Genomic DNA, 16491 nt, shown 5'->3' with positions numbered 1-16491 from the left:
ACAGCATCTCTGTAAGGACTGGGGCCTGCTGAAGCTTGGGCTGGCTTGATCTTTGAGGCCCATCTGAACTTCATAAAAACTTAGCCAAATGGGCTGCATAATGTAGCCCTGCCTGTTGGAAGCCATGCCATAAGAACTGTAGATGGAAATTAATATTTAAGGCGTCAGCCCACCAGAAGGAAAACTCTCTGATGCAAACCCTCGTTAAGGCCAGGAGGCTACAGTCTCCGGAATATCTGCTTGCTTCTGTCTGTAACCTCACGTGTGCTCCTGCAATTTTCCCCTAGCAGGCATGGGGGATCCCCCACTGCCTGTATCCTAGCATGTTTATCTCATGAGTACATCCTGATCTACTGAGCATTTTTTATCTGTAGATGGTTTAGAACATGACTCCTCCTTAAGCTGTATTGTCTAATTGATATCAATAATGTTAGCCTGTACAGAGTTTGGATGAATAAAGATGAATACAAAGATATACTACACAGTCAATGCCTATGAAAATAGTTGGATTTTCCCCAGCTGCCAGGACAGCTGTGCACTATCTTCAAAGTAGCTTTAGATTAAACCAGGTGCCTTGCTATTGGTTTTTAAGATAAACTATTTCCAGGAAAAAGTACTCCAGTTCACAAAGACATGATGGCCAGCTGTCAGATTGGTTGAGCTAATGTTGAAGGTACAAAGCAGCCTGATTGCCATGCCAGTCTCTCTGCTAGGTCTGGCCGCTAACCTAGGGCAGTGATTAACTCTGCACAGATTCCTAACCTTAGCTTTATGATACGGGTATGTAACCTGAAGACTCGGCCAACTAACTGTTCTTTTATGTTGGGTCCTGAAGCTGTGCAGGTGAACACGCAGAAGTATAGGATACAGGACACCATTTCCTTGTTTTTCGTTTTTTTTTTAATATTTATTTATTTATTTATGTATTTATTATGTATACAATATTCTGTCTGTGTGTATGTCTGCAGGCCAGAAGAGGGCACCAGACCTCATTCCAGATGGTTGTGAGCCACCATGTGGTTGCCGGGAATTGAACTCAGGACCTTTGGAAGAGCAGGCAATGCTCTTAACCACTGAGCCATCTCTCCAGCCCCCCCTTGTTTTTCTTAGAGTCCTCAGTAGTGCAGTTTTATTACTCCTTTATAGACCAACCCTCTAGAGAGATAACGAAACGACTGATTTGTTCTCTGAAGCTGCAAGTTACAGCCCACCAATCAGGGAGTGTCTTGTGTATTTGATGCTCTGTATGCTTCTTTTATCAGTATAGGTGTGTTTTTCCTTAGCTTGAGAGTTTTTCTTTTTTTTTTTTTTGTATGATCTTGTTGAAGATCTTGTCTATAACTTAGAATTATTTTCTCTTGTCTATGCCTGCAGTTCAAAGGTCTGGCTGTTCATGATGTTCTATTTCCCGTGTGTTCCTTTCCTGTTTGTTTGTAAAGTGCTCCTATTCCTTGCTTATTTGGTCTAGATCCTCTCCTTTACCTTTGAGTCCTGATATTCTGTCTTCTGCTTGATTCATTCCTCTTGTAAGGATTTCCTTTAAAAAAATTTTAGAGAAATTATTGAATTCTTCACTTCCTCTTCACTTGAACTTGAGACCTCTTTAGTGATTTTATTTCCTTGTTAAATTCTATTCTGAAGTCCTAGATAATCCTTGCCATTTCCATCAGCCTTGTGTTTGTGTTTCCTTGAGCATTACTCAGGTTCTAATTTCCCTTAAGTTATTTCTCTGTTTTATGTCTTCTTTAAACTCCTTAATTTCTTCAATGAAGTTTACGATTGTTCTTTTAAATCATGTCTTATAGTTCCCCTAGGAAGTTCTCATTGGCATACATTTCTATCGGGCTAGGAGGCACTTTCACATCATTGGTATTTTTGCAATGGGATCTGGACATGTGGGTTTCTTTGGTTAGTTATAAATCTGATATGGACAGAGCAGGTTGGGGAAGAAGAGATGGTGTTGGGGGCGGTTAGCCCTAGAGGTTGGATGTAACAAAGTCAGGTGGACCAAGGGGACTAGGGTAATGTATAGGATGTGACTTTTGGTCCAAGCCAAGGGTATGGGGTAGATCTGGTTGGGTGCAAAAGTTGGATGCAATGTGGGAGGGCCTTTGAGTTGGGAGATGGATAGGAGGGTCCTAGAAGAAGCCTAGAGATCATCTGTAAAGCAGGCAGAAAGACCTAAGTTGGGGCACTTGATGTAGGACCTGGGCTGGATCTGTTGGGTTGGGAAGAGGTATGAATAGGGCAAAAGAGGAAGACTCACTGGGATAGACCCTGGAGAAAGATGTGGGAGGTCTGCCTGAGTGGAAAAATTGGGCGCAGTGTCTATGAACATCATTTCAACAATGCCAAGTATTTACTAATTAAGATTTCCTCCCATTTTAAATAACAAATATACATAGATATATATGTGTGTACATATATTTTAATCTTTCTGTAATTAATTTGACGTTTTAAGTAGAGGAAGCAGTAGCATAATACATCTGATAGTGTTGATAAGAGTTGTCCAAGCCAATTAAGTGTCTGCCAATTACAGATCACGCTTGCTCCAGTTCTACAAGGACCCCGCCACAGTCTTTGGGGTGGAGGAAAATCACAGGTTTCCCATGTGCACCTATTTTGACTTCATCACTCAGACTACGAATCTTCTTTTTCTTCAAATCCGTCACAGCTGCATTTATATTGTCCACCTGGAAAGAGGAGGAAAATGTGGGTACATCTGAGAGGAAAAAATACCAAATGCTGCCGTGCGTCTTGAGCTCGAGTCAGCTGCTTCCTCTGCCTTTGGACAGGACTATGCCTTAACTATCACATAGGCTGGGGTGGGGCTCAGTCATGGAGCCCATGCCTAGAGTGCATGCGGCCCTGAGTTCCACCCTTCGCACCAAAACAAAAGCACCTCACAAAAGAAGCCTCAATTTTTCAGAAAATAAAAAAATGAAAACTGTAACACCAAAGACCTTTCACCTTAGTGGATTTGCGATCTACATTGTGATATTATACTTCAGATATTTCTTCTAACATTGAACAAACTTTTTCTGAGGGAGTGGAGTTTCTTATCCATAATGAAAAAAAAAAAGATTGTTAGTGTGACCCATAAGGCCCCAAAGTTTCATTAGTAAACATCGGCACCAGGTGGAGTTGATGGGAGACAGTGAGCCTTTAGCAGGCAGGGCTTAGTGGGAGGTCTCAGGGCATTAGAGCGGTGCCTTTGAGGAGACAGTGGTGTCTTTCACTTCTTGTCATCACAGGCTGCACTGAAGATAGTAAGTCATTGTAGGGATAAGCCCAGCCCATTAGGGGGCGTGTTCGCCTCGGGCTAATGTTTACATATAAATCTGGCCCCTTCTGTTTTCCTGTTCTCTGCTGGAACTGGTGGTTCTGTAAGTCTATTTCCCCATTAAAGCTGTATAGATTATTACAATCTGCCTACATTCATTTACGCTGATACAAGTCATGAATTGGGAGCTCCAAGTCAGCAAGCCAGAAGACACCTTTCATCTTGTCTCTGCTATTTCTCACAGTGGAGAAAATCTACTAGCACAAACATCTACCATGGGAATAATTTAAAATATGGTGGCCCTTAAGTTCTTAGCAGTTTACACTTAGTAGGCGCTCAGCAAATATGTTTCCCTGATCTCAAGCTTCTTGGCTCCCCTGAGAAATGCTACCCGGCTATGGCCTTTGAGATCCAAACTAGAAATGAAAGACACTACAAAGCTGTCCGAATGCCACTTCCATCATAAGACCACAAACTCCTAACTGTTCACTTCTCTTTTGTGTGTCTTCAGTGTCTCACTTGTCTGCAGTGCAGGAGAGGGGGCCAGACAAGTGATGGGTACAGGGAGAGCTCCATGTGACAACAGCTCAGGCTGCAGGAGACAGTGAGAGATTTGGGAATTCTGAGTGACAACCGATGTATTCTCAGGGTTACATACAAAAATACAGATCGTCACATTCTCCTGCAATGATGTTCTCTACACATCACTAACTCTGACCCCCCCCCCCAATCTAGGCAACCTCCAGCCCCCAACACACACACACACACACACACACACACACACACGAGTCTATCACCACTCTTCCTCACACTGCAGAGGTTATTGAACCCAACATTCCAATCCTAGGTGGACCTCTTCACAGGTATGTCCTCTACTCACTGTACAGGCTGTGGCTCATCTGCTGAAGTTGTATCACACAGTACCAGAAACTGGGCACGTTACAATCAACAGGTGCTGATTTCTCAGATGTCTAGATCCATAAAGAGTGTCCACAGCAGAAACTACACAATCAGAGGTTTCACTGGGTCTGGCTAAGGACAAATGATGTTAGAATAAATCCATTTCTCCAGTGAGTGGACTTAGATGACTAAAGAAGGGATGATATTATGAAAGAAACGGCAAAAGACCTACAAGCTAGAGAAGAACTAGGAACACTTACAGATGTGCAGTTCTCCGAATCCACCCCCAGAGTGACTCCATTTTGCAGTCAGCTGCATTAAGCTGTCTGTCTTCCAGAGTGCAGAAAAACAAAGCCACCCTTCCGTGGGACAGTGTTTTCTGAATCCCCAGCAAGAGCAAGGACAGAGTGCACATAAAATAACTTTGCTGGGTCTGAGTTTACTTACGCCCTGCTATCTAAGCTGTGGTCACTTCTGCGGCTTTAATACTAGGTGGTGCTCTAAGTCCATGGTATCAGTTCTGTTGTAGAATGGGAGCCATAGAAAACAAGGCGTTGGTAGGCAGGGTGCTGGCAATTCTGCAATCAGTCAGCCACCACCTGGTAAGCAAACCCCAGTTAAACCCACCCTCCTCATCAAGGTGGAGTTGAACGAGTTATTCTTTGAGCTGTTGGTGCCCTCGAGTTCAGACAGACATTTTTTTCATGTCTCCCCAGAATCATTGAACAAACGATATACATTAAGACATCTTAGTGATGTTTATGACCAAATGCTAGAGAAAGCTAAGGAAACCCATTATTTGTGATGTGGTGCTTATGGGTCTTCTACCTTGTTGTGTTTCAACAATCCCGAGTCTTGTGTTCAAGAGGCTAGGCATGTTGTTGACCAAATGCTAGAGAAAGCTGAGGAAACCCATCACTTGTGATGTGTTCACGAGGCTAGGCATGTTGTTGACCAAATGCTAGAGAAAGCTGAGGAAACCCATCACTTGTGATGTGTTCACGAGGCTAGGCATGTTGTTGACCAAATGCTAGAGAAAGCTGACGAAACCCATCACTTGTGATGTGTTCACGAGGCTAGGCATGTTGTTGCTTCTTGCATATGCGAATGATGCTGATCCCAACTTCCCCATTTCTGGTAATTTGGAATTCAAATAATTTTATAGCTTAAAAAAAATTCCACATTAGCCTTTTTCTCAGCACACATTCGTGGTTACAGTGCTCTGAAAGCTTGGCTCTTCCCCTTAAGAGACAGGATCCAGGAGCTAGAAAGATGACTAAGCAGTTCAGAACACCGGCTACTCCTCCGTAGTTCAGTTCCTGACACCCACATGGCAGCTTACACCTATCTGTAACTGAAGTTCCAGGGGACCCAGTGCCCTCTATGCCCTCTTCTACCCTTGTTAGACACCAGGTACATCTACACATGCAGGCAAAGCACTCACACACTTTTTAAAAAGCCAAGATCTAGAGACTTGTTCTGCTTCAAACCTGCCTGTGACCAATAGGCAGTGGCAGAAGGTGCCATCAGAAGAGGCCACACGGTCCTCCCTAGTTTTGTGGGGATACACGCACATATAAACACAGAAAGAAATTCAGTCACCCTCAGAACTACACCTCGCTTGTCAAGCCAAAGAGGTCCCCTGTAGGCGCTCCTATTAGACGTCCAGCTGAACTCCAAGCTGTAAGAGTGCACTCAGTACCAGTCACGTGAGTGAGGCATCTGGGAAGGCACTGTGGTCGCTGCTGACGTGTGTCACATGAGAAACCTTGAGCAGGAGCTGTACAGCAGCACCGCGGCTCCTGCATCCGCGCTCCTGAGCAAACAAAATGGTGTTGGTGATGCCACTCCATGGCCAGATGAACTGGAACGCTGATCACAGAAAGGGCTTCTGGTGGGCTTTATCATCAGAGGACTGTACTTTAGAAGACAGTTCAAGACCCAAGTCCTTCAGCCAGAACAGAATATTACGGCTACAGTCCGACAATACGCTGAGATTGAAATCTCAATATTTACATTCACAAAATATGTTTTCTGTTCAAGGAAAGGCAGGGAATTTTGCTCCACTCGCTCTGAGGAATTAAACCTGCTCCATCTTGTGACTCCACTATCTGAGAATGCCACAGCTCTGAGAGAAATGACTCTCCAGTGTCTCCGTCTTATAGTGTCTCGCCATTCAGAAAGAAGGTAAGGCTATCTTGGCAATACCTATTCTTAAAATTTGCTAAGTTGGGGCTAGAGAGACAGCTCAGGGGTTAAAAGCACTTGCTGCTCTCCCAGAGGCCTGGAGTTCAGTTCTCAGTACTCACATGGTGGTTCACAACTATCTGTAACCCCTGATCCAGGGGATCCTATGCCCCTTTCTGACCTCCACAGGCCCTGCATGCATATACAGGGTGCATAGACACACATGCAGGAAAAACACCCAAACACAGAAAAAAAGTCCTAAAAAAAATAAAAAAATAAAAATTGCCAAGTGTTGCAGATATTGATAAACAAATCTGATCCAGACTGACGCTCTCACTTTCTTCCTTTTAATTATAAAACCTTTTTTTCCAAGACAGTGTTTCTCTGCAGCTTTGGAGCCTGTCCTGGAACTAGCTCTTGTAGACCAGGCTGGCCTCGAACTCACAGAGATCTGCCTGCCTCTGCTTCCCGAGTGCTGGAATTAAAGGCATGGGCCACCACCTCCCAGCTATCAAAGTCTTTCTTGTTTGAGCGGGACACATAGTTACCTAGACACAGACTAAACTGCCCAGTCTCTGTTCCAGCCACACGTACCGTCTGACTATGATCAGGTCAGTGGGACATGAGTAGAAACCACAGGTAAAATGCCCAAGTCACCTCATAGGCATTTGCCCTTAGTGCTCTCTGATTCCCTTCCTGTTGGCTGTTGAACAGCAGTACCTAAGGCAGTCCCATAAACCACTGTGATAGCTCAGGATGGGAAAGGGAAATCTGTGTGGCGAAGCCACTTTTGCGTGTGGCGATGCTATCAGATTGAAGTAGGCCGAGCACCTTCCACACTCACACGTCTCCTGCCTCCATTTCACACTCATAGCATTGCTGCCCCCTCTTCTGCTCTCTCCTTTTGAACTGGCTCTTACTTTCCTGGACTCGCACTCTACTTAACTGAACTTCTGACTCACAGCTGGTCTCCTTTGATAGCACGAGCTCTCTTGATGTGGAACCTAGACCACACCGTGGAGGAGAAAAGAGAGTAGACTCAAAGGCAGATGGTCCAGTATTCCATCCTGAGAGGGGGGCTTACACGAACCCTCTGTTCACGGATAAAACTGGCAGCCAAGAAACCTCCAAGGATGAAAGAAAGGGTAAAGACAAGACTGTGTGTGGTCCCCTGGCCGAATGTCGGATGGGGTCCCCAACCTCACATTTTAAGGTCTGATCACACAGTGAAGGCAACTGGCCACATGGCTATGAGTGCATACCCTGGAAACAGAATAAATCTGGGTTTGAACCTGAGCCCTGTTGTGTGTACCTGATGTTACCGTGAGCAAATTAATCAAGTCTTGTTTTTTCTCCTGTCAGAGGGGTTAGTGGCATCCTAACAGAGCAGCCAGGAGAGTGAGTTAAAGAATGTGTGTGTCATAGTTAATTTCATGTGTGTCAAAGGGTATACACGTGTTTGTTAGCTGTTATGATGGCCTTTCCTCCTGTTCTCTGAGGGAACTTCTTCATAGTCATTATAGCCAATGCCCTGTGACACCTTCCAGCTCCTTGACCCGAGCAATCAACTTCCACCTCACTGAAGAATACTGAGAAGACACACATCTTAATCCCATTATCATAGTAGGGTCCACTTGACTGCTGAAATATCCCTGCTTCACTGGAGACAGGGTCCATGTGTTTGGCTGAATTCCAGGTACCGAACACAAAGTAGGTTCACATGTGTGAATACAGCCTTGATTTTATTCTAGCCAACTTAGTGCTCCTCAGAATTAGGGCTGAGGCTTTGCCATTCATTTTGCCATTATGTCTTGCTGATGAGTTAGTTGTCCTATCAAGTTAATTTAAGCTGAAGTCTAACTGGCATTGCTGGGAGCCTCAAAGTCAGTTATCCGAACATGACCATCTACAGATAAATATTCTCTAATGAGAATGTTCTTATCAAACATTTCCTCATGTTTTCCTCAGACACTGTTAGCAAAATGCAGTTTGGGAGATATTAAAACCCAGGGCCTGGAGAGAGGGCTCAGTGAGCAAATGTGCTTACCACCAATCCCGATGGCCTGAGTTTAATCCCCCAGAACACACATAGTGGAAACGGAGAAATGGCTCTTGCAAGTTGCCCTCTGACCTCCAACACGCAAGGTATGGTATGCGGGGGTGGGGGAGAGGAGTGATTTTTAAAAACAAAAAAAAAACCCTTCAGAAATTGAAAATGAATTGGTTTTCTAATAAGGAACAAGTTATTTAATTTGTTTTGGTTGATTTTTTTGAGATAGGGTTTCTCTGTGTGTTGTTCTGGCTGTCCCGGAACTCATTCTGTAGACCAGGCTGGCTTCAAACTCACAGAAATCAGCCTGTCTCTGCCTCCGAAGTGCTGGGATTAAAGGCATGTGCCACCATTGCCTGGAAAGTTATTCAATTTTTAAAGATAGATCAGAATTATGAGAATACCTCGGCTGGGGTATAGCCCTGTGTCTGACACAGGTTTAGCTTGCATGGTGCCCTCAGTTCGATCCCTGCCACTGCATCTAAAACCTCGGCATGTTGATGAAATTCTTATTTTATAATCTTTCTTCATGTGCCTAACTGCCTCATAGGGATAGTGGAAAGCCTTTGCTTTCTTATTACAAGAGAGTCCACATTTAATCAATACATCCACTTTGGTGGTCTAGCTTAGATCTATTGGATCTAGTTGTCCTCAAAATACATTGATGTTATTCTTATAGTTTCCTCAAAGGAAAGAGAGTGAATGCATGCACACTTTTGCACATGCATACACAGACACACATATACACACTTGCACAAACACACGCCCGACGTACACATTCACCCTTAAAGGAAAATAATAGTACCATTCCGTTCAAAACTCGATACACGATTCTGGTTATAGGCAGTCAAACAGCAGACACTAAGATGATAGAATACCTCGATGCAGACGTGATGCATTCCTCCAGCCTTGTTCTTCTGCAGAAAGCCCGTGATTGGACTGTCACTCCCCAGTGGGTGGAGCAGCTCCATCTTGGTGTTTCCCAGGCTGACAAAAACAACAGATACTCCATGTTCTGGAAGAGGGACCGCCTCGCTTACCTGGGCCCCCAGAACATCCCTATAAAATGACGAGGCCTTTCCCAAGTCTGGCACTGCTATGGCCACATGGTTGAGCCGACCCAGGTTCCACACAGGACCTGACACTTGCTGCAGGGACTGTGACACGGAAAGACTTCTCCCCGAAGCAACTGGAGTTTGGACTCTGGAGAAAAGCCCTGAGAGGGGAAAAAAAAAAAAGTCGAACGGCCATTGATATCTCTCTTTTGAGAAGTCATGTACTTCTAAATTTCATTTTAAAATCTAAACAAAGAGTTATAAAATTCACTGTTTACATTATCTATTTGATATTAAATTAGAAACTGTTATATGAAAACTACTCACTCTGCTCTGCCAAGAATTAAAAGCTATGCGTCAGCCTGGCCCGGTGGCCCAGGTCTACAATACCAGCTGTGTGTCAGCCCGCCCTGGTGGCCCAGGTCTATAATCCCAGCTGTGTGTCACCTAGGCCTGGTGGCACAGATCTATAATCCCAGCTGCTCTGGAGTCAGAAGTGGGAGGAGAGGAAGTTCAAGGCCTGCCTAAGCTGCAGAGTGCATTCAAGGCCACGGTGGGCTGTTTAGTGAGACTGCCTCAAAACAAAACAGGAGGAGAGCCCAGGAGACAGTTAAGTGATACAGTGTTTATCTACTAAGCACTAGGCTCTAGGTTCAAACTGTAGGGGAGAAAGCTATTTGTTCAGAGTTAGAATCTAATTCTTGGGGCTAGAGAGATAATTTAGAGGTCGAGAGCACTTACTGCTCTTGTAAAGGACCCGAGTTCAGATCCCAGCACCTGCGTCGAGCAGCCAATAGATGCCTAGAACTCCAGCTCCAGGGGGATCGGATGCCTCTGGCTTCCAAGAGCACTTGCATTCAAGTGTACAAACCCACACTCAGACCCACACACATGCACATAACTAAAAATAATACAAATAAATATAAAAAGCATATTCCTAGCTTCACTTCCACTCTGAACAAAGAACCCCACTTTTCATAGTAATCCATGCTTACTTAGGGGTAACTGTACATTCATAGTAATCCATGCCTACTGTAGCACTTAGGGGTACTCTGCACATCAGAACTGCCCAATGACGTCTGCTTTTTACAGAAGTCTGGATGTGAGAGTGAACATCACCCCCAAGGAGAAGAGCAGGCAATTTTCTTCCCAATCCGTACACATGTTTGTTTCACACCATGGAATGAACTCACAAAAGGCATACTCTGCATAATTTGGGTGGATATTTTGTTTAATATCAACTAAGGAAAACATCTAACTTCTTGGTGGAGAGTGAGAACAAGGTGTGTATACCAGGCTGTGATTTCTTCTGGGCCCGAGTTTTACATTATTTCTTTATTCAACTTGATGGAATAGAAGCATAACTACTCCAACAAAACCACACCTTCTAATAGCACCACTCCCTATGAGAGTGGGAGGCCCCACCATTAGGGGGGCCAATTACATTCAAACTATCAAATGCAGTAAGAGTCTGTGGGTAAAATCTTGTAGACCAAGCAACCAGCCATAAAGAGTTTAAAATAATGTAATCCCCCAAGTTTTATTTAGGTATGACTGACAAGTATAAATCATACATTATGATTTATAATTGATAAATATATTTATAATTTATAACTTATACTTTATATCTTATAATTATACATGAAAGTATAAATGCTGAAAGTTTACAATGTGATGTTTTGATATATGTATACCTTATGAAATACTACAACAAGCCAAGTGTGTGAGAGAAACAGTGTGTGTGTGTGTGTGTGTGTGTGTGTGTGTGTGTGTGTACAATTTCACAAAAGCTAAAGGATGGAATTAGGTATCCTCCACCCTATTCTTATATGCCACTTTTGAGTCAGGTCTTGCTCAGTAATGGGAAAGGCTGGCTGGTCAGTGAGCTCTGGAGATCTGCCTGTCCTCCTTCCCCAGAGCCACAGCTAGGACCAATACACGCACTCATTAGTATAAAGAGGGAGTAATGGAAATTGAGTGGGGATGGGAGGGAATATGGGGAGGGATAATTAACACTAAAGACCATATGGAAACCTACTCCTGACCAAGCTTACACACACATAAGCGCACACGCGCGTGCACACACACATATACACTTCCAGTTCTGATGGGGTATACGGCTCAATGAAGGAACACTGCCGAGCGTGTACAAAGATCTGAATTCGGTCTCCTATATCACAACAAATCAAACCCCTCTGATTCGTGTATACTGCTCATGACCATTTCTTCACTTGTGAATTTCTTTTCTTATAATATAGAAATGGAAACTAAACAATAACTATCTTTCAGCAATCTGTTAACCAGTCCCCCCCATGCTATACACTATTACACACACACACACACACACACACACACACACCATTTAAAAGGAGTTACTCTCTAATGGGGCAACAACGCCTCTATATGACACACAGGATAACAAATAAAAAGCCCAGTGCCTACTGCCAAGAATGGGTTACCTCTTCTGAAGTAATTGGCCTAATGGATGCCATAGAGTCCCCAAACTATTGCCAATGCTCTTGGTTACCCTCCAGAGCCCCTTATTGCTGATGACACCACATACTTAAGTCACAGAACATGGAAAAACAAAGCTGGTACTCACTGGAAGCTTCATCATGGCTGGCTATCTCTCACACGCTGTAGGGCTATGCACACTACTGGAGAAGTAACGTGGTCATCAGTCTTACCTAATTGTGAACCATGACAGCTGCAATCGCCAGCCTGACAAGACACGCCCAGTGTGCAACAGTGGTACAAATGTCATGAGGAAAACCAACAACTTCGTGATTGGATCTAAAGGCCCATTTCACAAGTTGAGACCCTACCTGACACCACTGTTAATGAACGAAACTATGGCTAGATAGGACAATCACTCTGCTAAATAAATGGGAGTAGTAGGAAACTGACTTTCAATTATTTAACATTATATCCATAGATTAGTGTATCTCTCAACCTTCATCAGAAAAGCTTCTATTCAAGTAGATGGTAATTAACATAGAGACAAGGTACAGAAAATAAGAGATCACTCAGTCCTAAATGGTACACACACATTTATACATACATACATACATATCACACACACACACACATTTATACATACATACATACATATCACACACACACATTTATACATACATACATACATACATATCACACACACACACACACACACACACACACACACACACACACACACACACACAATCTCCTATCCCCTCCTCCCAAACTCGAGGATTACTGTGGAAGAGGGGCAGAAAGAGTGTAGACCCAGAAGCCACGGACGACTACAAGGAATACAGTAATGCAGCCTCACACATGAATTCAGAGCAGTTATGACAGCATGAAAAAGACCTGCAAAAAATTCAATCCAGACAAAATCCCAACACGGAAAGAGAGGTAGGCATGAAGTCCCACCTCCAGCTGAGGAGCTATTGGCAACTGACAGCTGGTAAGAGAAAGAAGGGTCCGTTTTCTCTGAAACCAACAGCCCAAGATTTCCTGGCTATTGCCTATTCTTAAGGGTAAGATCTCTCCCCCTTTCCCTGGTCTTGGGACTCCTCTTCCCAACTGCTAGGACCATGAACCTAAAAGTTTCAAATGTACATTCAAACGAAATGTTTTTTCTAAACTCTTTAACGTCACCTCTGTCCCTAGTCTATCTGTCCCAACAGATTTCAAACCGACTACAGACTGCTCCAGCAACTCCAGTGCCAGTCCAGCTGTCTCCTTAGACTCTACATCCTGGTCCAGTCTCATAGACGACACTTCCCTAGCCTCAGATGGTCCTGCAGAACCTGGACATCAACTGACACAGCCTGCTCTTCCCTGCCTCGACCAACCAACCAGCTTCATTGAACGATGCCTCAATGTCAGCAGGAAGCAAACAGAGAAAACAACGCCCACTTACCCAATACCCAGCCATTTAATAATAAAAGAAAAAGGTGCTAATGAAGGGACACTTGCCCACTCAAGCATGTGGCTCTGCCAGACCTTGCCCTCCATCCCATTCTCTCTGCCTTGCTAAAAACTGTTAGATGACATTCCTAAAGCTAGCCACCAAGGCCTATTCCCTTATTTGGCTACATCTGCCTCCTGCGGCTGACTACCAAAGTCCAGGAATCAGACGCCCCCTTTGGCTCACCTAAATAACATGCCCAGATAAAATTAACCACCTCATCCTAACATGGGGTTCCCCCTTTTATAAACCACCATTTGCCTATGTGCTACATCTGTCTCCTCTCCGTTCAGAGGTCAGTCCTTTGTCCCCCCAGGACAAATATCCTTGCCCCTTTCCCTTCTCCCTCCTCCTCGATCTCCTTTACCAGGACACCCTCGCCTATTCTAACACAGATCTCCCCTTTTCTCTTCTTAAGGACACCTGGAAGACCATTTGATGCTGTTTTTCTGCCTGAGGCAGAAAGCAGCCACTTTTAACTTTTCTTCCTGCTTAATAAAGGATCTTGGTTAAAACAGAGGTTTGGGTGTTGTTTGTGCCTAACCTGGGGTCTGGAAGGGAGCCCCCACTCTGTGGGTGGGAGTTCACTTCACAGGTATCTTAGGTTGGCCTCAAACTGAGTATGTAGCTGCCTTAGTTAGGATTCTTTTGCTGTGAAAAGACACCATGACCACGGCAAGTCTTATAAGGAAAACATTTAATTTTGGGGGCTCACTTATAGCTTCAGAGGTTTAGTCAATTATCACCACGGCGGGGAGCATGGCAGAAGGCAGGCAGACATGGTGCTGGGGGAGTAGCTGATAGTCCACATCTTGCAGGCAACAGGAAGTAGACTGACTCACTGGGCAGTATCCTGAGCAAAGGAAGCTTCAAAGCCCTCACCCACAGCGGCACACTTCCTCTAACAAGGCCATACCCACTCCAACAAGCTACACCTCCTCATCCTATGAGATTATAGGGGTCAATTACATTCAAACCAGCACAGGAGCTGAGGATGAACCTGAACTTCTGGTTCTTCTATCTCCATTTCCCAAGTACTTGGATTACGGGTATGCACTACCATGCTAGTTTATGTGGGGATGAAGACTGAGCCAAGGCGTTGTGCATATTAAGAAAGCACTCTAGGAACTGAGGTACTATCTCAGTCCAGATCCTCATTTTTGTTGTTGTTGTCTTCGAGACAGGGTTTCTCTGTAGCTTTGGAGCCTGTCCTGGAACTAGCTCTTGTAGACCAGGTTGGTCTCGAACTCACAAAGATCCGCCTGCCTCTGCCTCCCCAAGTGCTGGGATTAAAGGCATGCACCACCACCACCCGGCCAGATCCTCATTTTTAATATCATTAGTGTATGTCTGATAAGCAATGCCTATTTTCTAAGAGAGAGCTTGCTATGACAGAACATGTGATTCTGCCTTAGCAGATATTTGAAAAAAAAAACAACATATGGCATGCTAAGGTGGTGATTTATATTCGGCCAGGCATACGAAAACCATACCAAGCAGAAGTACTAGCAAAACTTCAGCATTAGCTGAATCAGAAACTCATCTTAACATTTTGCTCTGTCAAACCACGCCTTTAACCCCAGCACTTAGAAGGCAGAGGCAGACAGATCTTTGTGGTTCCAGGCCAGCCAGAGCTACACAGAGAAACACTGTCTAGATAAAACAAATCAACGCCCCCCCTGACAAAAAAAAAACTATTGTGCTCTGCTCTGTCTTTTGATACAATATGCTCTCTTACACGTGTGTGTGTCTGTGTTTGTGTGACATGCGCGCGCACGTGCCACTATACTAAACTGATTATAAGGCAGCTCATGTATTAAGATATATATGTTTTTTCTTTTGCCTGTGGCCCATCTCTCTGCCTTGGGGGCATGCTAGGACAGACAAGTAATTTTTTTTTTTTTTTGGTTTTTCGAGACAGGGTTTCTCTGTGGCTTTGGAGCCTGTCGTGGAACTAGCTCTGTAGACCAGGCTGGTCTCGAACTCACAGAGATCCGCCTGCCTCTGCCTCCCGAGTGCTGGGATTAAAGGCGTGCGCCACCACCGCCCGGCTAGACAAGTAATTTTTTGATTGGCCTGAAAGCCTAGAGAACCAAAAAAACAAAATAAGAAACAAATTTAGTTTGAGAGCCGACTTTGAAAGATGACTAGTAGTGTAGGCTTCATCAGATGAGCAGACAGAACTTTCCAGGTGGGAAGTATATTAACAAAAGTTCATTCCTCTGAATACCTTTTGAACAAGCCAGCTAAAGGATTTGTCACAAATGTAACAGAGTAACTCTGGAATGACGCTGCCTTATATTTTCTTCCAAATAGAAAATCTCAGACTGAGGGTAGTAACTGTCACCAGGAAGAAAAGAAAACGAAAGAGGAGAAAGTAAGAAAACTTGGCTATCTGTCACCATAATTCTGCTTATCTATAAAAGAGACGGAGGTCATGAGAACTCAGAGAACTTACAATCCTTCCGATTGTTCCTTTCCTCTTTACGTCAGATGAAAAAAAGGGTAGATTAAGTGCATAAAACATGCTTGAATTCAAGAGAGACTTTTCAGGACTCGCCACTTTGTTGGTTTCTCCTGTCTCTTATTGCGGGCATATAATAATTCTTGAGTCCCTTCCTGATTTTCTGCAGTCCCCGCCTTGTCTGTGCTCCTGGGCAGGTTACCTGTCTGGTCCACGTTTGCCAAGGGCAACCCAATAGCAGGGAGCTGGACAATAAAGAACTCTTGCGCTAAGGGAATACAGTTCAGGAAGTCCAGCGTTTTAGACCTCGGCCACCCGCGGCCTCCCGTGCAGCGCTCCCCGCGCCCGGCGCCCCTGACGGTGCCCGGTATTCACCTGTAGTGCTCGCAGCCAACGCGGCGGCCTTCACTATGCGCCTCATTTTGTGAAGCAAGGCGCTTGCACAGCGTCCTAGTAGGGCAGAGTGAACAGGGAAAGCGGGCAGAAGGCGGGGACTGGGACCCGGGGGGGCGTGCCTAAAGCCGAAGTGGGCGGGGAAACAGGACGGGGCGGGGCGTGAGGCCAGGGGGCGGGGTCACAACACCAAGGCGCTTGAGA

The 16491-nt window shown here is 44.6% G+C and overlaps 1 protein-coding gene across 1 annotated transcript; it reads right to left on the bottom strand.

Annotated features, from left to right (window-relative positions):
• Positions 1-2410: 2410 nt before the first annotated feature.
• Positions 2411-16397, bottom strand: Mcee (methylmalonyl-CoA epimerase). The gene is made up of 3 exons (XM_075952744.1): positions 16270-16397; positions 9299-9636; positions 2411-2693 (listed from the first exon to the last, which is right to left on the bottom strand). The coding sequence occupies exons 1-3, from the start codon at positions 16313-16315 to the stop codon at positions 2541-2543; spliced, it is 537 nt and encodes a 178-aa protein (XP_075808859.1). The 5' UTR covers positions 16316-16397; the 3' UTR covers positions 2411-2540.
• Positions 16398-16491: the final 94 nt, after the last annotated feature.

This window comes from Microtus pennsylvanicus, chromosome 18, assembly GCF_037038515.1.
Source record: "Microtus pennsylvanicus isolate mMicPen1 chromosome 18, mMicPen1.hap1, whole genome shotgun sequence".
NCBI classification, from domain to species: domain Eukaryota; kingdom Metazoa; phylum Chordata; class Mammalia; order Rodentia; family Cricetidae; genus Microtus; species Microtus pennsylvanicus.
The sequence above is the reverse complement of the archived record's forward strand: the minus strand, read 5'-3'. Positions and strand labels throughout refer to the sequence as shown.

Coding starts and splice junctions, on each gene's coding strand:
- Mcee (XM_075952744.1), bottom strand. CDS start 16,315: ATGAGGCGCATAGTGAAGGCCGCCGCGTTGGCTGCGAGCACTACAG. Junction 9,637..16,269: donor GTTGGCTGCGAGCACTACAG/GTGAATACCGGG, acceptor TTCCCCTCTCAG/GGCTTTTCTCCAGAGTCCAA. Junction 2,694..9,298: donor TGCATCACGTCTGCATCGAG/GTATTCTATCAT, acceptor TCCTCTTTCCAG/GTGGACAATATAAATGCAGC.